This window comes from Poecilia formosa, unplaced genomic scaffold (genome assembly GCF_000485575.1).
Source record: "Poecilia formosa unplaced genomic scaffold, Poecilia_formosa-5.1.2 Scaffold74, whole genome shotgun sequence".
In the NCBI taxonomy this organism is placed as follows: Eukaryota; Metazoa; Chordata; class Actinopteri; order Cyprinodontiformes; family Poeciliidae; genus Poecilia; species Poecilia formosa.
The window spans coordinates 172,828-193,375 of record NW_006800013.1 but is presented as its reverse complement, the minus strand read 5'-3'; the positions used below and the strand labels follow the sequence as shown (position 1 = coordinate 193,375).

Below are 20,548 nucleotides of genomic sequence, written 5' to 3'. Positions count from 1 at the left end.
TATATATATATATATATATATTGTCTGAAAGTCCTTAACTTAAGATCAGCAAAGAATAATTATGTGAGTGGTAATCTTTTTCAGATTCTCCTGTATATTTGAGAGATAATAGGTCAGCAATAAATTACTGCATTATGGGCAGATTGGGTTTGGTTTAAAATTAGATTTAATATAGAGATTACAATGCAGGTTATACATTTTTAACATAGCTGTGTTTTTAAAAGTAAAAACACTTTTAGATAAAAGCCAGACCTGAAAGTAAGAAATTTGATGATATATCAGACTTAAATAATAAAAAATATCATTATCAGCGATACCAATACCTCCTGTGTTTACTTGTCATCTGATCAGTATCGAAACATGCAGTATTACACATGTTTGTTGTTCGACTTCTGCACAGCCATGCCTGACCTTGTACAAGTCAAACATTATTTTGTTGATTTCAAGTTCTTTTACTTTTTAAGGTATTAGCATCATCATTAATATTTCTATTGTTTGTTTTATTTTCAGTTTTTGCTCCAGACTTCTAATTGCATGATTTTCTTAGGCATGTAGTACCCCTAAAATTTGCTAAGCAACTTTTAGCTGTTTTCATGTTACTTGACATTTGGATCTTGTAGCAACGTTTCTTTAGGATAAATATCCTCTTGTTATTTTTTAGCCCTATGCTTTTCTCTCTCTCTGTCCAATAATAAACTAATTTAAAAAGCCCTGACTGTAACACAGACACAAACGCAGAACAGGACTTTGTTGAAATGTTATCTTACACTTTACACTTTGATTAAAATTACCCCACCATCTCCAGGACGTCTGCATCTGTTCGAACCAGCCGAATTGGAAAATACAAAAATAATTTGAGTGAGAGGAAAAACAAGAAGCCGCTGCGCTTTCAGAATTGGCCAAATAGGATTTCCCCTGCTGCTTTGCTGTCCATCCCACCACATCTGCGCCAGACTTACCTTAAAACATACAGAATTTCTCAGAATATGTGATGTGTGCTCACCTCCAACCTCAGTTATAGTTCACACCGTGAGATTTGAGCTTTGTTTGCAGCTAACCGCAGCAGGACTCGATGCCCATAGCAACCCTGTCGCCAATACGGTAATTTACTTGGAGCACAGCCAGCATGATTGTGACGAGGTTGCAGCTTTGGCATCAGGCTAGCATGGAGAGCACCACTTCAAATTCTTTCAACTGCGCGTGGGTCGGATGTCATGGATCATCTTCCGCTGCTGCTAACAGGCTACTCCTCACCACATCAGGGACCTCGGTGTACCGAACCACTGATCTCATTACATAAGTTTTTTGGGATGTTCAAAACAGTTGTGGGGGCTCCTGAACTCTTGTTGCACCCTAAAACACCCCTTCCAAAAGCCTGTAATGTCCATCCACACTCATATTAATTTTGGTTTTTCATGTCGTCATACTGTTCTAACCCTGTGTGAAGAAAGTCTTGGGGAGCAATATTTTTCCACATTTCACAACATAAAAAATATAAAAAAATATCCACAGTTATTGACGTGGACTGTTTTATCTGCACTTTTAAATGCTTCCGTTGCTAATTTCTACCTTCTTAATAAGTAATTCAAAGAAAAAAATGTTTCTGTTTTTTTCTGACCAATGTGTTCTTAAAGAAAATGTCTTTATGTGAACCAGCAGCTGTTTATTTCATAAGGCAACTTCACCAATCCATATTTCAAATTGCCAATTTAAATGTATTGAATTAAATTTACACTGATTGCTTGGACATTTAAGATCACCTTAAAGCTGAAATAAGTCATGCTTTACGTCCCACATTATAGACACGATAAGTTTGTTTTAGCACTCATGCGTCATATTTTCCACTCAACTTTGATCTCTTCTTTTCTTCACAAGGAGGAGCCTGTTAAAAAAGAAGACATATTTGTTGCTGTGAAAACCTGCAGAAAGTTTCACAGTGAACGAGGTGAGTCACGCTCTCGCTCTGAGAAAAAACCCACTTAATTTTCATGTAAATATTTCACATTTATGCCCTGCTGTTTTGGGTAATGGATTTGTTTTACCCCTGACATGTGAAACTGTATGAGTGCCTTCTCTTATTATACTAAAATCCTTCACTAAATTACTCTACCATCATGTCTGAAAGGATTTATTTGTACTGAAGTAAAAAAAAACAAAAAAAAAATGTGTGAAATACTTAATGCTGTGTTTCACCCTGGAAAAGCACACTCATCCAACAGCAACTCTTATTGGCACAGTCTGGCCACCATTAAGCTTCTCACAGTAGCTCTGCTGCTATTTTAACCTGATGGAAATGGAGTAGGTTAAGTCAATAGAGCAAATGGCAAATTAATTATAGAGGGATCGGACAAATTGTGTGTTATATTTAAAAGGAGTGCCTGAAATGTGACTTCATTAATTACTGTAATTACTGCTTCCTCTTCCAAGCTGTTAATATTACGTTAAGACATTGGCAGAACGGAAATGATCAGGTTACTAATAACACAAATTAGTTCAGACTTATAAAGCAAACAACATGGACGTGTTTTGTGTTTCATTCAATATCTCACTTGGTTTTAAAAAAAAAAAAAAAAAAAGCCTAATCCTTTTCCCTGCCGGATGCAATCATATGCTTTTATAGCACATTTAGAGAATGACTGCTGCAACAACAGTAAACATCCTCTGTGTGTAACGTGTGTGTGGCATCACATAGCTGCAAAAAGTAATAAAGCTGGCTCGACTGGAGATGCTTGATGATACCTGGATCAGATAATAAAGGCTTCCAAAAAATGATCTAGCTCTGACAGATAAGCTTTGGTGGTTATTACTATTTTCCATATTCTGTATTTCTGAAATATCTAGCCCAGTAGAAGTAGGGTAACGCTACTTTTACTGGGCTATTATTCTTATTCTTATATGAGAGTGTAATGTTCTTATTATACTCTCATATAATAACAACTTTTTTGTTATTAAAAGGCGAAGTAGAATTCTTCTCTATTGTCTCATTTACTAAGAAATGTTTATTTATTTTTTTGGCAATTGAATAGACACATTTTGAAAGTGATTTTTGTGTACATATGCCAGCTGGCATTCGTTAAAGGAGTAAATGTGAGATGTTCATTTGGAAAGAAGCAATTTTCTCTGCAGCTAGATTTTAAAAAGTCAATATTTCAGTGCATTTCATTCAGTCTAACGCTTACCTTTAATTGAAAGGACCCAAAGCACCTTCAGTCATTCACACGCTGAAGGTGGTGAGCTACATTTAGCCACAGCTGCTCTGAGCCAGTTTAAAGAAGCAAGACTGCCATGCGCCGGCATCACTCCTCTAACCACCACCAGTAGGCAAGATATGTGAAATGTCTTGCCCAAGGAAACCGACTGAAACAGATGGAGAGGGGGGTTTGAACTGGCAACCCACCGCTTACATGCCACCATCTTTTAACATTTTAAGAATTTAAGAACATTATGTGGAGATAATGAAGCAACACCACAAGACATCAGTTAACAGTTTGGCACAAATGAATAATGACCCAAAGCATACCACCAAATTAGGTGTGAAGTAGCTTAAATACAACTAAGTCAAAGGTTTGGAGTATCTTTCACAAAGCGCTGATATAATTTCCTGGAAAAAATTAGTAGGCGGTGCTCAAACCTAACTTGGTGACCCCAGATCTGTCTGCAGGAATGAGACAAAATTCCTGCAAACTATTGTGAGAAGCTTTTGGAAGAATAATCAAACTGTTTGGCTCAAGTCACATAATCTGAAAGGTTGTTCAAATACAGATAAATGTATTTGAACATTTATTTGTATAAACTTTTGACTCTAAAAATTCAGTCTTGCATTATTTGGGTATTTATCAGATATACTGAGGTTTTGTAATCCTGGCTTAACTAAAATAGGTCAAGTTTAGCCTTATTTTATGTCAGTCAAGGAGGCTAAAAAACCTGCTTCAGCTGTAACGAATAGATTTAAAGTTTTACCAAATAAAAAAAAAACAAATATTAAATCTAACAGCATTGTGTCTCTGCATTGTTTCCAAATGCGATTTTTCTGATTGGGTTAGGCTTTTCAGTCAATAAGTAAACATTTCACCAACACCAGACAGAAAGATAGGATACTTCTACGTCTGTGCTTTCACTTTATATGAAATAGTAATTACATCAGCTGAAAAATAAATTGTGTTTACCCCTCAGAGACCAAAGACCTGCTTGTTTTATAAACTTTGTGAATATTGTATTGATTTTTCCTCCCCTTTGCTCTAGTTCCAGTAATAAAGAAGACTTGGGAAAAGGATGCCTTATTTTTAGAGTACTACAGCGACCACGCCGAGCCTTCCATACCAACCATTAATTTAGGAGTGCCAAACACTGAGAGAGGTGAGTCCTCCTTTTTCAAGCCTCAACACCCTCAGCCTCTCCACAGTAGATGCAGTTAGTGGCCTTGGCTGACGCTGTCAGCTGCACTGCACACATTGGTAAATGAAAAATGATCCGGCAAACTGAGGCTGAAAGTTACACAGTCTAAGGCCTTGTGAAGGGAATGTAATTCAAACCGAATATTGGAGGAAAATTGGAAGTAAATGAAGTGTCAGCGGGGAATTTCTCCACAGATTGTTTCTAAAATTGTGTTTGTTACCTCTGAAAATGAAAAAATAATAGGCTATTACACTAGCATTTTTTTGGTCCAGTGTGAGCTTTTTGTAGATAGATTCCCAACTACTTTTTCATTAAAAAAAATATATATATATTTCAGAGGAAAACTGCAAGGTGGTGATAAATGCGTCTGTGTGTCCTTTTTACTTTTGAATATTGGGAGGGTCTTTCTGGCAGCTGTGAGCAATAACACGATGAAACACAAGTTGAAACAAGTTGTTAAATTATCATCTGCTATTTTTTACAGATATTTTTACACTTATAATGTGTTTCACTTGGTTCTTCATAGCTGCAGTTTTGTTTTTGTATTAGATGAGGAAAAGGTGAGCCAATCGATCGGCCACCGATCATAATCGACCAATTTCCATGAAAAAGTGGATGATCAGTGATCGCCGATCACGGTCTCTTGTTGCCGATCACACAAACCGATCACCTGCATCTCATTTCGCAGATTTTAAAAATATAAATTTTACATACGTATTAAAACTTTCGCTATCCTAACATGAGACAGATAATCTCTGAAAAAATAATCGATCTCCTCCCGGTTCTGCATAATTACTCCGCTCAGTCAGAAACAGCCAATCAGAGCTAGTGGTAATCAGGTAGCCACCATGCTATCAGGAAGTTTTCATTCAGTAACTCAGGATTGTTTATTGTAATGGATCCTGTATTTGCCTTTGAATGTTAAGTTTTATACTTGAATTTTTTGGCAATGTGGAGAGGTTTTGTTTTGACTTTTTGCATTTTTTAGCCTCTTCAGAGCCTTCATATGTTTTCAGTCTGTTAGCAGTACAATTTGCACAATGTCTGTTTTGTTTTTTTTTCTTAGAAAAAGTTATTAAAAACAAGTTTTTGTCTAAATTAAGGTGAATTCATGGTTCCTTTTTCCACATAATGTAACCGGTAGTGTTTATGATTAAAAAAATAATAATGATGTGATCGGTATCGGTGATCGGCCCTCATGGGTGATCGGACTCGGAATCAGCAGGAAAAAACCTGATTGCCACATCTCTAGTTTTCACCCAAGCCACGTCAGCCCTTTGGCTCTTAACAGATGTTGCTGAATCACTTGTCTTATTCAATAATGAAATAGTACAAATTACCTTACAAGATACCTCACAATTTTTAACTCCAACAGTAAAGATGAACAATCCGTTAATTATTACATGAACTCAAATAAAATGTTTTATTTTTTTAGATTTTAGATGAGGAAAATGTAATTCAACTGTCTAAGAACAAAAATAAACCCAGAGGAAAACATTTGCTTAGTTGTTAGCAACCTCAAGCTGCACCTGGCAACAAAGCCCAAAGGAGGCTCCCTCTGGGAATGCCCTATAGATGACTGACAGGAAGAAGGAGACCATGGGATACAACAAGTGTCCCTGTGGTGTATCTTATACTGATGGATGGTTATATGGATGAAATGGAGGACAAAATGGTGAATATCTTTTTTTTGCCCTCATTTCTAGCTGAATACATTTATTGTCATGCTAATTAGTATTTTAATATGGCAGAGTCAGCCTTTCCTTGTGTAAACCTTTATATAAGCTTCACCCCCAGGCAAGATTTGGAGTGCGAGTCACGTCATTTCTGAATGAACTTGTCAGGAAGGTCTATTTTTTTCCCTGTCTCTGCCATTGAGCCATTTTGACTTGACACCTCACATATTCTAGTCACAAGTCTGCCCAAACATTTTCAAATTTAGAAATTCTTTTCAACATGAAATTAAAGGAGATCAAGAGGGCATTCTCTAATTTGTTGTATAATAGGTGATATTTTGAATTCTCACATAAAACCAGCACAGGCTCTCTCTGCCTCTGTTCTTGCTGGAGGCTGGAGCCAAACTTACTTTACAGTGAGATTGCCCTTGGCACAAGAATTGCTCTATGGACCTGTGATTCATGTTGCAACTTAATGGGATGTGCAATGGCTGTAGACATTTTCAGCCTTCAATAGAGTGGGTAAAGGTTGCACTAAAAAAGTCTAGTCCTTTCATGCCTCTGCTGCTTTCTTCAGGCAGCTTAGCCCCCTAACAAGTACTTGCTTTGCAACCTGTTTTCACAGACTAAAGGAGGTAGGTTACCACTGGCCCCTTGTTGGTAAATGTGGAGTTGCAGTACTGAGATTTAGTGATATGAAGGTGCAGCATCTCTTGTCATGTCAGTCTCTTAATAGCTCTGATTTTTTTTTTATTTAAACCCCTTAACTCAAGATGTTGGTGACGACATACATATTTCTAATCGCATCTTTTATATCTTCCTCCTTATGACAGATCCTTGGATTCATTTAAAAGTAAAACATGTCTCTTTTTTTCATGTTTGCATATTTGTAATTGAAAGTGCTTTCTTCTAACTGCACTTTAACAACAAAAGGACACAAAAGGAAAAATCAGCTTGAGTTTTCTGTATGTTTGTGCATTACATTGCCTTTAATACCAAAAGCCTTGTATTCATTCCACCTCTAAGTTTGATGTTCTTCTCAAGAAAAATCCACACATCCTTCCTGCCAGTAACTGGTGTCAGTATTTTTGGAAGTCAGTGTTGGGCCAAGTCTCTGTAAAAGATCAAGCAGTAGAAAGTGTCTCCTTTATTATCTGTCTTCTAAGGCATGCCAGTTTTTTTTTGTTTTTTTTTGGAAAGCAACAACTTGGTGCTGGCAGCAATCCACATCCCATCATCGACTGGTTTGGTAAAATGCCAGACAATAGAGCTGCTGTCAGAGCATTGTATTAAAACTTAAAATCAATTTTACATCTTAGAGAACAAACAATCCATTGGAATTACAGAGTGATTTTAGATTGGATTCCAAACAGCACAAATATTTGTGTAGGAAACAGCTTAGTCTATACATCCGAGTGATTAATTGGCAGAAACTCAGTAAAGTGCAGCTGAGAATCACCTGAAAATGATAAAAACTATAATTTTCTCTACTTTTATTTGAGTCAATCCTATTTTGAGTAAGAATGTTTGACTTCTCTTCCAAACAATGCACCATGCTGCAAGAAAATATTAAAATATGTCTCCAAGTTGCTTCTGCTTGTTTATAAAGGCAGTCAATAGGGGTGCAACAGTTGTAAGCTGTAATAAGTTATTACAGCTTATTAATAAGCTGTAATTACAGCTTTTTTCTGTAAGTTATTATTTACACCCAAGGCATTTGTTTCATTAAATTGCTCATACTTAAATCACAGGTTTACAACAGTAGCTAACACTCATTCAGATGAAGTGGTATACTGAAAGCAACTGGAAAGCACTTTGCGAAAGGATTTTTATTTATTTTTTTTTTACTTTTTTGTGGTACCAGTAGCATTTATTCACAGTAATCAGACAGGAAAACGGCAAAGAGAGAAAGAATGAAGACATGCAGCAAAGGTCCAAAGGTCTGTCATCAAACCCCAGACAGCTGTTTCAAGGAGTAATAGCAACTGTATATGGGGCACCCGCTCTACCAGTAACGCCACACATGCTTAACTGTGACGAGAAATATTGTGCAGGTTTAATGTCATGAAATTTCACTCTGAGTTCTTGTTGCATCCTTTTTCTTGCTCCTTTAAAACAGGAACACGGCAGCGAAAAAGAACGTATCCATAAACATTCATTGCAGTTAGTCAGTATGTGAAATATAGCCTCTGTCCTCAGCAACAGCCAGAAAAATACTGAATGAAAAAAAATTGCTTTGATTTCCTAAGACTAAGAAAACAGTAGATTTTATATCCTGGAGTTATATATTTATATTTTTTTCCCCTCACATTTGCTGTCAGTCAGTTTTCCTTTAATGCTTCAAAACCTTTCTCAGCTATCACTTGCATTGAGGTGTAAAATGATAAAATCTTGCATCTAATACACGAAACATAACCTGCAGGTTTAATTTTCTCTTTTAGACTAAGAAAGTTCATCGTTGCAGTTAGCATCCATCTATTCAACCTGCCTATATTGACCTCACTAATGCCTTTCAAAAAAAAAAAAGAACTTATTAATTTTGAGATGACATTACAAGTTCTCAGTCTGAAGCCTCATATGACAGGACTGAAAAGGGAGGTGACAGCGTGGTCCCCTGGGCCAGCAGAGTGCCACTCTGCAGCATATAATGCATTTCTAATAGGCTGCTGTTTATAGCCAGACCACATCTGAGTGAAAGGAGCCTGCTCTCTGTTCTTTTGACTTTTTTTTTTTTTTTTTAAATGACCCAACTCTTGGATCTTTATAAAAATAAAACCATCTTTAATTTATTTTCCACTATCTGTTTATGCAATGGGAATACCATTCAGCTGCAACTTGACAGGAAATCTTTGAAAATAAAGAATAAAAACAAGAAAGAGAGATGGGCTTTAAGGCTTTCAAGCATTAATTGGACTGAAAATGTCATGTGGGCCACAAACAAACCATATTACAACAGCTAATTGAATCAATTTCTGCAACTAATGATTTATATTTTTGCACTAATGTCTTGGTATTTTCTAAATTAATGTTTTGGTAATCACATTTTCAAAATACCTTTTTTCTACTTTCTTCTTTGACAATAGCGTTATCGTCTTAGTAAAGATTACAAATGAAGATGCATTTTTTTATCCTTGTATCTGAATGTGTGATGAGACTCATTAAATAACCTGGCCAGTTGACAGATAAAAAAAGTAAAGCAGAAAGTGTATTAAAATGGAAAATCTAGCATCATCTAGCTAAATAGGCTTAGCAGTTGCCACTGCGACACTCATTCTCCTAACACATTTTTTTTTTCTTATTTTAAAAGCCAGATCAATATTATTGTTATATTATGATAAATTAAATCTTTGGTCTTTCAACACCAAACAGATCTAAAGACGTTCTGTCACTTTAAGTTCAATTAGGAATCAATATTCATATTCCAGGACATTTAGTCATTTTAAAACAACTAACTCAATGTATTGAATGGCACGTTTCAGATCAACGCAAACTGATGCATAATTGGGTGAGAGTAGGACAAGTATGTATGTTTTCTAAATAGTTTGTCTAAAGTTGTAAAGTTTATTTGTATGTAGTCCCCCTTAGCATGGAAGATGCCCATTAACTCTGAAAAGAAAATGATCCCTGTTTAAAGCTGCAGCATCTAACTTAAAAAAAATAAATTTTACATACGTATTAAAACTTTCGCTATCCTAACATGAGACAGATAATCTCTGAAAAAATAATCAATCTCCTCCCTGTTCTGCATAATTACACCGCTCAGTCAGAAACAGTCACTCAGAACTAGCCGTAATCAGGTAGCCACCATGCTAACAGGAAGTTTTCATTCAGTAACTCTGGATTGTTTATTGTAATGGATCCTGTATTTGCCTTTTTTTTTTATCCCCACAGCTTGATGCAGCCAGTATACCAGTTTCACTGAAGGGTTACAGTAGATGGGATTATATACTGGTTGTAGTGTCTCAAGCTGTGAACAAGTTCAAGGGGAATAAATACCCTGGCAGGTCACTGTTTTTTCATAACTTGACTATGGGATTGTGTTATATAACAAAAAGGCAACTTAAACATATGCTGGTGCATCCTAAAAAAAAAGTGGACTAATTTACACAATGTCATTTTTAACACAATTTAGGTTATTTGCTTCGAAAGTATAATGAATCACTTTTGTAGAGATCTGTTGTTAAAGTAAAGCACAATGTCCATTCAGAATATCCATTTTACAAATACACCATGAAAGCTCTGGTTTATCCTATCTGAATTGTTTGCTAAATACTGGCAAATTCACACAAAAAAAATCGTATTTCTAAATAATTTTTAGTTAATCTTGAGCTTGCACAAACACACTAAAGATGTGCATAAATAACCAACGCAAAACACCCGACACCAGAAAACACAAAGTCGTTTCATTTCTCATAAACGGAATGAGAGAGAGAGTGCATTACCAAATCTTGTTTGACATCTTGTTCAACAAAAAGCTGCAGCTTTGCTTTTTTTTATCCAAAGATTTATGTCAGTATTTATTCAATGCGATTCCTGGCAAAGTCTCTCTCAAGGATCATCCTGAAGATAGTGTCTCCTTCACAGTATTGACTTGAAATGTATGCCAGACTTTTGCTTTCAGGAGGCATCTATCTAGTGTTGGCAGGAATCGGGGTTTGGTAAACAGCCAGTTTACAAAGCTTCTGTCAGTAAACACTGTCAGTTAAATGTAGCTTATAACAGATTTCATATACTGGAGTACATGTGCATGAGATGGATTTTGAACTCTGATTTTAATTTGCACGCAAAAGCTGGAGACGGGCACAAGGCTCCTAGTGGCTGCAGAAAATGAATTGATGGATTGCAGTTTGAGCTTAAAAACAAATTTTTAAATACAATCAGTCTGCGTAAAAACACACGTTTGTGCTTTTTATAAGAAGATGAGCAAAAAGCAGTTTGCAATTTATCATCATTTCCTCATTGTTTGCCACAAGCCAGGGGAAGTGACAAACATTTGGTACAAGATGCTCTGGTGAGATGACGCCAAAACAAAATGTTTGAGTTTGCATATCTGTAGTAAAAAAGCTAAATTAATAAGAAAACATATTATAATAAACTGAGGTCCTGGGAGAAAACCTGCTAAAAGCTGCAGAAGGCTTTAGACTGGAGTGAAAGTTTTCTTCCAGCAAGACAATAACTCTAAGCACACAGTCAGTAATCTAATGGAGCCAATCAGATTAAAGAATATTCATGTTTCATAGATACAATCAGAACCCAGGCTTAAAACAATACTTGAAAATAGATTTTACTGTTTTTTTATCCAGTGCAGCAGAGCCTGAGCAAAAAGGAATAAAATCAACTGTTGCATATATTTTTTAAAAAATTTAAAACAGTGATATTCCTACAATTTGTCACTGTTGCATCATAAAATGTGAAAAGATTCTAGCTGTGTGAATACTTCAGTAAGACACTGAGTGTTTCTGCAGCACTTGGGGAAATTTCCCAAGTGCTGTAGAAAAGTCATCGCAGTGACCTGAGAGTGAGGTTACTTCATGTAATGATATCCTAATCATAGGCTCTTTCTGCTCTAATGAGGTCTGAGTCATCTCCAAATACCAAATGTTTGAAGTGGCTGATTTGGTAGTGGAGTTGACCATATATTGTTGAGTAATCATACTAATTATCTGACCACAGGAGAGCACTTATAGATTGTGTGTAGCGCATTTTGCTTTGAGCCTGAGCTGGTCAGTGTGGTTTCAAATGCAAAGCTGGAATGTTATTTTTGCTAAAGCTATCCATTTTCACACACCATGGAGATGGAAAACAAATATGCAATAGTGTGACATGAATATGAATAATTATTTGTATTTGTAGTATATCATGTGTTTCCTTAAAATATTTCAAATTACAGCTTACAAAGGAAAACTGTTGGAAAACAGCCTAAATTGTGCTAAAGAGAAAATTAAAGGATTATGTAAAATGAACTTTTTTGAGCTTTACATCATGTTGTGTTTTTTTCCCTCATCAAAACATACCTGGAGTGTTGCTTTAATTCTTTCTTGCATATTTGAGAAATCCTTTAATCTCCCTTGGCAGCTATTCGGGGGGTGCCTGAACACTTGCCCCCTTAAAGTGCCGCCTATTTCCACAAAGCTCCTCCTTGAAGCTGCAATCTCCAGCAGAGCTTCCACCTCACAGAGCAGCACTCCGCAACGCCTTCTCCACTCAGCCCCTCCAGACTAGCGACAGCACTAACTAGCAGTGGAGCTGGGCTTTTCTCACAAGCTACTTTCCCTGCTCCAACACTCCTAAGAACGTTTGGAAATGGCCTAATGGAGGAACATTGTTGTGGTGATGTGCTGAAAGCAGAGTTTCAGAAAGAGTAGGAGCTTCTTATAGCGACAGAGGCCAATTTCAAGGTGTCAAATTGTGGTGTCAAATATACACAATTTTTATAACAACTAAGGTAATACATAATTATGCTTCAAAATGTCTCCATGTGCCTGAAAAATACATAATGCTGCCCCTTTAAGGAAACAACATCCATTTTGCTTCAATGGCCTAATTAAAGACCATCTGTCTAATCCTCCTGCTGTCACAAAGTGATACTAAGTTAGGTGAAAAGCCAACATCTTACAGCAAAATGTGTATTTTGACATCTAGTCTGCGCATGAAAAGAAAGGATCAGACAAGATCCTGAAATTGTGGCAGAACAAGAAAATGCACATTCTTCCCTCTTCACCTCATATTGACTTAAAAAATAAATAACATATAACAACAGCCTAAGAGAAGCTTTAAATTTACCAGATTTTGTTACGTCCAGTGTGTGAATTTTGTGATCATGGAAAGTACAAAAGAAGTTATTTATTTCATCTCTCTGATGTCAGCAGCATTACTCACCACTTCCTGTTTGAAATAGGATTACCAGCCTTGTCAGAAGATCTGCCCTAAAAAGTGGGATTTTGGATTATATCTCTGTCAGTGTCCTTTCTCATTTTATATTCAGCAAAGAAAAAACTAAAAAAATACCTAAGGTTCCCTATAAATAATACAGCGAGGTCTCAGGATTCGTAGTAATGCATGCCACCAGGGATTTCTGTGCCTCCGTTGCTGTGTAGACATCTGAAATCTGGCGAGTGCATTTCTCTTGGCTCTTGGTTTTGTTTTGTTCACAACCACACTATGGGTTTTTGTTTTTAGGAGATGGCGTAGCATTTTGTTCCTTCTAGCCTGCCATGTCAAACGTGTCAGGCTGAACACTTCATCTTTGCGACCCATCCTGCCAAACTCTCATTATTTTCTCCAACACATCAGTAAGTTGACATGTCTACTGCTGGCAAAGTTTAGCTGGAAGTTTTTAAAATAAAAACTCTAACTCTAGGAAATCGCATTGGCTGAAGTGCAAAGCAGGTCTTACAAATATGAATATTTTGAAGCAAAGACAGCGTAAGCCTGAGTTCACGTGTTTGATCTCAGGGAGCAGCTGATGTGTGCACCCGGAGCCAAGTATACAGTACTGTACGGTGTCCTTGAGAAGGCAGAAGTGCTGCATGTTTACGCTTACGATGCACCAGGCTGTCACGCAAAAGCTGCAAACAAAAAGTAATGCATATTCTCAAGCTTTTTTTTTTGTTGTTGCTTTTTTTACATTAGTTCTATTTATTAAATTCCTAAAGGTTTCTGTTATAGAATCTGGTTAAAGTTCCTGCTCTATTTATGTTTTTTCTTCATAAAGTACCTTCCAAAAACAACTTTTTCCATGTTTTGCCAAATTACTGCCGCAAACTTTGACGTATTTTACTAGGATTTTAAGCGACATACAAACATAGTTGTGAATAGAAAGAAAATTATGCTTTTTTAAATTTTATTTATTTTTTTTCTACTTAAAGGTCTGGAATGTTGTGCACATCTATTCAGCCCCTCTCAGTGAAAGGTTAACCTTAATCCTACTGTTTAGAACGACTTTTCGCTGCATTTACAGCTTTGAAAATCTAGAGTTGGAAAATCGTGACCAATTCTTCTCCGTCAGGTTGGATGCAGAATAGCAACAGGTTCACCTTGGTGAGAAGTAAAGGCTCAGGTGCAGTGAAAACCAAGTAATGCTGTGGGATCTTTTAAATGTATTCATTTATCAGACTGAATAGAAATTCATGCCAGACTTCTCGTGTTTATTTGAAAACACTATGCATCTTTCTTCCTCTTCACAGTTATTCATTACTTTGTGCTGATATTTTATTTGACATCCAATAAGGTTTGACTGTCGCATATCAATACATAAAAATCATATCATCAGGTGAAATCAGGTCTTTAGTCTTTTGCTCACATATGTAGCTTCCTGCTTTTTAAACTCTTCAGTGTCAACAGGATTAATTGACATTAATTACGTTCCTCAGTTCTGTGAATTTTGAAAATCAATTAAAACAAATGCAGTTGTGCCTGGCTTTCCAAAGGGGTCATTTCTCTTTGCAAGCCGCAGCTCTGCACATGGTCAATATGTGACTCAGTCATGCTGGCCTCTGTTGATGGTACGTCTCCATTCATAGGTCATTGTGGGAAAACATTTGCAATCCTTCAGCGATTCCTGAGCAGCGCTGTGCCCGACACCAAGTGGCTTGTTATTGTGGATGATGACACACTCATCAGGTAAGATTTCAGCTTAGCCGTTTTTTTTTTTGTTTTTTTTTTGTTTTTTTTACTTTTGCACATGAGGGATATCTTCAATGTATCCCCCCCAGGAGTCGCTGACATTTACTCGTAAATGATTTTTTTTTTTTTTTACAGATTTAGTCCTACCTTTAAAAAAGATTTGCAGAGTGAAAGAGAAAGTCACTTAACATCCTGTCAAAGATTTAAAATCACACCTCCAGCTGGATTCACCTGCAGTTAGGTTTCCTTTCAAGCAGAAGGCTCTGGAGGGAGAAAGATTGTCCCAGCTTCCAAATGGAGCGTTTTATAGTCATTTAGGCACACGCGTGTAAGTGTGATGAGAGTGTGTGTCATGCCTTTGACTTGTGCTTTTCATAGCCTCCCCCGACTACGAGTCCTGCTGAGCTGCTACGACCCCTCCGCGCCAGTGTGCCTCGGAGAGAGATACGGCTATGGACTGAGCCAAGGTGGCTACAGTTACATCACAGGAGGTGGAGGGTAAGTTTGACTGCTCAGATGCTTTGGGAATAACGAGCAGCAGATGCATTCTAAAGCATGCGATAAAAACCCAGCTATCTTTAATTTACAGATTAACCTTTGCAGTTTGATTTGAGTGTGCTCTTAGGAAAGCCTTGTTTACAGGGCTGCTGTCTACGTAGATGAAATATTTTGAAGTGAATCACCACAAAAGAAAGTCGATGAACAGTTTTAATCAGATGATTTAACAGGACAGTTATTCGATGGTTTCCATGGTTCTCTCAGAAGGACTAATTGCTAATCAATGAAAGAAAAATCAGCTTATCAAGAAGTGAATTTGATCAAATTCTTATTTTAATGCCCTGGTTTTACTATTTAAAATTCTTTGATGCAGCGTTCGGCCGTTTGAAAAAGCTTGTACACAAGATGAATTTTGAACTTGAGAGTGAGAGGTGCAGGAAAAATCTATTTAAGGACTGCGCTGTTGCTGTGACACTTCCTCATTCAGGTGTCACCCACAAAAAAAAATAAAAGATCATAGGTGATGAGTGACTTCTCCGGTAGCTTACAGGTTTTCTCTTCCTTTTTCATTTGTAGCTTTTGCTCATTTCTAGCAAGTAACAGCTCAGTTCGCAACTTTGCTCAAAATTCAATGTGAATTTTTTTTTTGTGCCAAGAAATGCAAAGAAATATGATTTTTCACACGTTGCTGTCTGAGAATTTCTATTCAGAAATTCACCATTTCTTTCATGAATCTTTTTCTGGGGAAATATGACGTGACCAGAGAGATGCTTTTTCTTTTAACAGCTGACCACCAGGCCTGAGTAGGATCCCCATATTTATCTTGGCACTACAAAATTGAAGAGGAGGTTTAGATGGGTTAAAAAAAAGAAAAAGAAAACTCCAAAGCTCCCTGTTGGAGAACTCCAGAAAAGAGTGGTTTGTCGGGGTCACCGAGTCTCCATAGCCATTTGACACCAACTCTTGTTTGGGAGTGTATCATTAGTCAGCCTGTGTTATCCTTGGGCAATTTTCAGAAACTGCACCAAAATTGCACTGTTCCCACTAAAACAATAAATTAAAGCACATCACTAGAGCTCTTACACCGGCTTCTTGTAACTCAGAGAATAGACTTTAAATTAAGTTCCCTGATTTGTAAATCTATGAATATACAATTAATATACACTGAAGATGTTTAATTATATTTATTTCTTACTTTTTTTAAATATGAAATACTTAGAACTAAACAAAAGAAAACCTGCAGACCTCTGGAACCTTTTCTTCCATTTATAAAAACTTAAAAAGTTCATTGACTGCCTAGAATGAATCAGTCTAGAGTAGAAATTTGTTTTGGTTTCTGATGCTTCTGGTTAAATTACAGAGTAAGAAGGTTGTGTTTTTTTTTTCTATTGTTTTGAAAAATGGGTTTTCATCAGAGGAGGGGATGTGTGTTTGGCTGTGTATGGGGTGGCAGAAGGAGAGGCGCACCCAGGGCGCAAAAGGTGCCCCTACTGTATCGTCTGTGATGCTGTGAAACTCTTTCTCTTCCAAAGGCTCTGCTGACCTTATTAGAGTCCATAGCATCATAAACTGGTTCAAACAACAAGATAGTTTAAATGCAAATCTGTTGGATTCTATCAGTGAATGTAAAATGAGTCATTTTACATTTGGGTCTTTAAACAGGATAATGAGCCAACATAAATGACCAATTCAGCACAGAATCTTTCAGTGTAAGACACTAATTACAACACTGCCACAACAATCCTTCCTCTTCTCTCTTTGTAAATGATTGCAAATGGATGCACGTAAGGCTCCTTTGTCCTTTATTTCCGCTACAGTTTGTATATATTTGCTGTCTGTTTGCAGCGAGCACTTGCTTGTCCACACGACCTTGGCAAATAAATCTGATTGTGATTCTTCAGGATAAATCTTTTTTATCCTGGCGCCAGTGACAGATCACATTTATTGCATGTAATCTGTCTGTACACTGTTGATCTACTTTGCTGCCACAGTGGCTGGCGTATGTTTGCCTTATTCTGAATGTCTGCTGTGTTGCTGCAGCATGGTGTTCAGCAGGGAGGCTGTGGTCCGACTTCTTAACAGTGGCTGCAAGTGCTACAGCAACGATGCGCCTGATGACATGGTGCTGGGAATGTGCCTCAATGCTCTCGGGCTTCCCATCACGCACAGTCCTCTATTTCACCAGGTTGTATTCAGATTTTTCATGTCAATGTCTCTCCTTTTATCTTTTGTAGCTACGATGTTTTATGAAATGTTATCTTGATAGAATGCTCTAAAACTATTATGATTATTTTTGCCTTGACTTGTGCTTCTTGTATATTAGGTTACTTTATTGCAGCAACTCAATTCACTTAGTGAAACACATATTAATTAATTAATTAATTAATTACACGTGGACTGACACTCTCCAAAGTTTTGAGTAATTTATTTTTACCTGAATATCATGTTGCAGTAAGGACATGAGGAAAAGGATATTAGACTTGTATTTGGAATATTTTATGCACAAGGAGAGTTAAAGGGGGGCAGAATGAAAGAACTTGTACCAGTCAGTCTATGTTCTTAAGTCAATCATGAAGCAATCAGTCATGCAAGGAGGTAAAGGAAATCTTACATAATAAGGGGAAATTTGAATGAGTTCACTGCAGATAGTCGGCTCTACATGTGAGCATGATCATCACCTTATTATTTCAGTGCAGTGAGAATCAGTGGCAGCAAAAAAAAAAAAAAAAGTGGTGAGTTGCTCTTTGTGTAGAAGTGCTGACATCTTTTTAGAATGAGCACAATAACTGTGTGCTGCAGACCTCAAAGAGGGGACGGTTGTTTGCAAGTGAGAATTTCCCCTGACCTGACTCTCCTCTGCACTGTTATGCTGCCTGTTAGGATGAGCTAAGTCCAGTTTGAACCTTAGCTGAAGTGGTTCTAAAAGGTAATTGGTACAAAGAATGTTAAGTCAGAAAGCGGAATAATTCTAAATGGAATCATATTGTTTGATGAATAAAAGCAAAATTACAAAAGCAAAAGTCATAGAGCAAAAGTCCTACGTGCTATGGTGTGTAAACTCCATTGATATTTTGTTGAGCTGTGTATTTGTCTCAGTCATGAATGTGTTAAGAACAATAACAAAAAAATTGCCCAACAATAATATGAGTGTTAATGTAGACCACATTTGCTTTTCAGAACCTTACAGCTGCTGTTTTGTAAAATAATCTGAATAATAATAATAATAATAAATTTTATTCATCATGCCCTTTATATCTTGAGATCTTAAAGGCTGTAAAGGTCTAAAAACAAAACAAGCAATTGCAATTGATGAAAATAAATGTTTGAATAAATGGATAAAAGAAGGATGAAGGATAGTCGCTTTTATGAGATGAATAAAGTTTGCAAAGTGAGCATCTTTAATGCAAATCCCATAATATTAAAACATGTGGTACTAGAGCATTTCTCTAAAAGTTTTTAAATGTCGTCACACTACATCCACAAACATCTTTTAATTTATTCGGGATTTTCATGTGACAAACCAGCAAAAAATAAGCAGAACTATAAAGTGCAAAGAGTTTTTTTTTTTGTTGTTTTGTTTTTTTTGTAGGAAATAAGAATCAGAAAATATCAGCAGTAAGATATGCAGTCTTCATCCTATCTAACATAGTGTGGGATATTTTGCATGGGCATAAACTTGAATCTCTACATGTGCAATACTTAGAAATTTTCTAAAAGACTCGCAGAAATAGGTATGTATGTCATACCATGCATATTTTTTCCCCACTTTAATTATATACTGCATTGTGTCAGTCTGTTATAAAATTATAATAAATTACATTAAAGTTTGTGGTTTTAATGAAACAAAATGTTCAAAAATAATATTACGGTTTTTCCAAGGCACCATATGGCAAGGAGGAATTTATATATCAATCATTTAAGTATTTATACGTGCGCTTTTCTGCTTTAACATTTTATTATTGGAGGTCATAATTACATCAATAATTCCATTGAGGTTTTGTTCATTCAGTGTTGCTGTGGCTACTTTGAAATATAAATAACTGGATGTGTTATTTGCTTTCAGGCGCGCCCAGAGGACTACTCTAAGGACCTCTTAGCTCACCAGGTGCCTATATCCTTCCATAAACACTGGAACTTAGACCCTGTTGCTGTTTTCAATAAGTGGCTGAGGGATGACTGGAGAACAAATACCTCAGATGAACATAATGAGAAGAGTAAAACAGAGTTATGATAAAAAACAAAAACCCTTCTAACCTGTTAAAACATGTATGTATAGAATGTGTTTGTATTATTAAAGGGTACTGGTTCACAGTTGTAAATGTTTTTTCTATTGTTACTGTGAATTATTATTATTACTATTATTATTAAGAAAAAACATGCGAGTGTGAGCGTGTGTGTGTTTGCGGCATCAGGCCCGGGATGGCATGTTGAGGTTATATTTCATTTATAAATGTCTGTGTATAAACACATCTCACTGCTCATACTTTTTTGTTCTCCACAAGATACTGTATCTTAAAAAAGATCTTCAAAATAATCAATGATGCTGTACAATGTCTTCTATTTTGACATAAAAGTATTCATATTTTAAGATGTTTTGCATCTCAATTTCACTAGAGGCCTTTTGTCAGACTTTTGTGTAACTCTGCCTTAATAATTAAGCTGTTGAAAGTTATTGAGTTACTGTATGACTTTAAGGCATCATAGGATTTTGTCCACACCAGATTTCAACCTGTTTCTACGATGCTAAAACCCTCTTTCAGTGTGAAGGCTGTTGCCTAACACATTTTCATTTGCTGCTTTCTTGACCATGTTACCAAAGCGCAGCTGCCTAGGCTTTCACATGCACACCAGGATGTTTCTTTACAGATTAGAAAGTTTCTCCATACACACCATGGAGATTTTTGAACAAAAATCTCCATGGTTTTCTTGCTGGTAAACAGGAGAAATTGTAAGATTTTTTTTGTCAATTTATCAGCAACATGAGAAGAGACACGTTAGATGGTTTTCGTTTGTCGGTGAAATACTCTGCAAGCTGCACAAAATCCAATCTTGTGTTTTTATTAATCACTGTTTGCTGAAACTAGATGCTGAAATGTTCTTTAAAAACCTTATAAGCCTGAAACTGCAGTGAGAAAAACTCAGTTTCCTTCAATGAGTTAATAGGTTTTAATCCCAATGTATTATTTTTCTTCAAAAATAAATGCATATCCATATTCTTACGGGAAACAACTTTTTAAATTGTTTTTCAAAATAATTTACTCCTAACATTTTTTTTAAGTGGTATTAAATGACAAAATGTTGAAGAATGAATGGTGAAAATTTAGCAGTTCAGTTATAGGCAAACTAAATGGCAT

The 20,548-nt window shown here is 36.4% G+C and overlaps 1 protein-coding gene across 1 annotated transcript in view; it reads left to right on the top strand.

The window, feature by feature from the left end:
- The window catches only part of b3glcta (beta 3-glucosyltransferase a), an 83,013-nt gene extending 63,229 nt beyond the window's left edge, over positions 1-19,784 (top strand). The window contains exons 10-15 of the mRNA XM_007555943.2: positions 1,876-1,945; positions 4,243-4,356; positions 14,594-14,693; positions 15,075-15,194; positions 17,235-17,379; positions 19,258-19,784. Coding sequence (XP_007556005.1) covers positions 1,876-1,945; positions 4,243-4,356; positions 14,594-14,693; positions 15,075-15,194; positions 17,235-17,379; positions 19,258-19,425 — 717 coding nt within the window. The 3' untranslated portion in view covers positions 19,426-19,784. The remainder of the gene's footprint in view (positions 1-1,875; positions 1,946-4,242; positions 4,357-14,593; positions 14,694-15,074; positions 15,195-17,234; positions 17,380-19,257) is intronic.
- Positions 19,785-20,548: the final 764 nt, after the last annotated feature.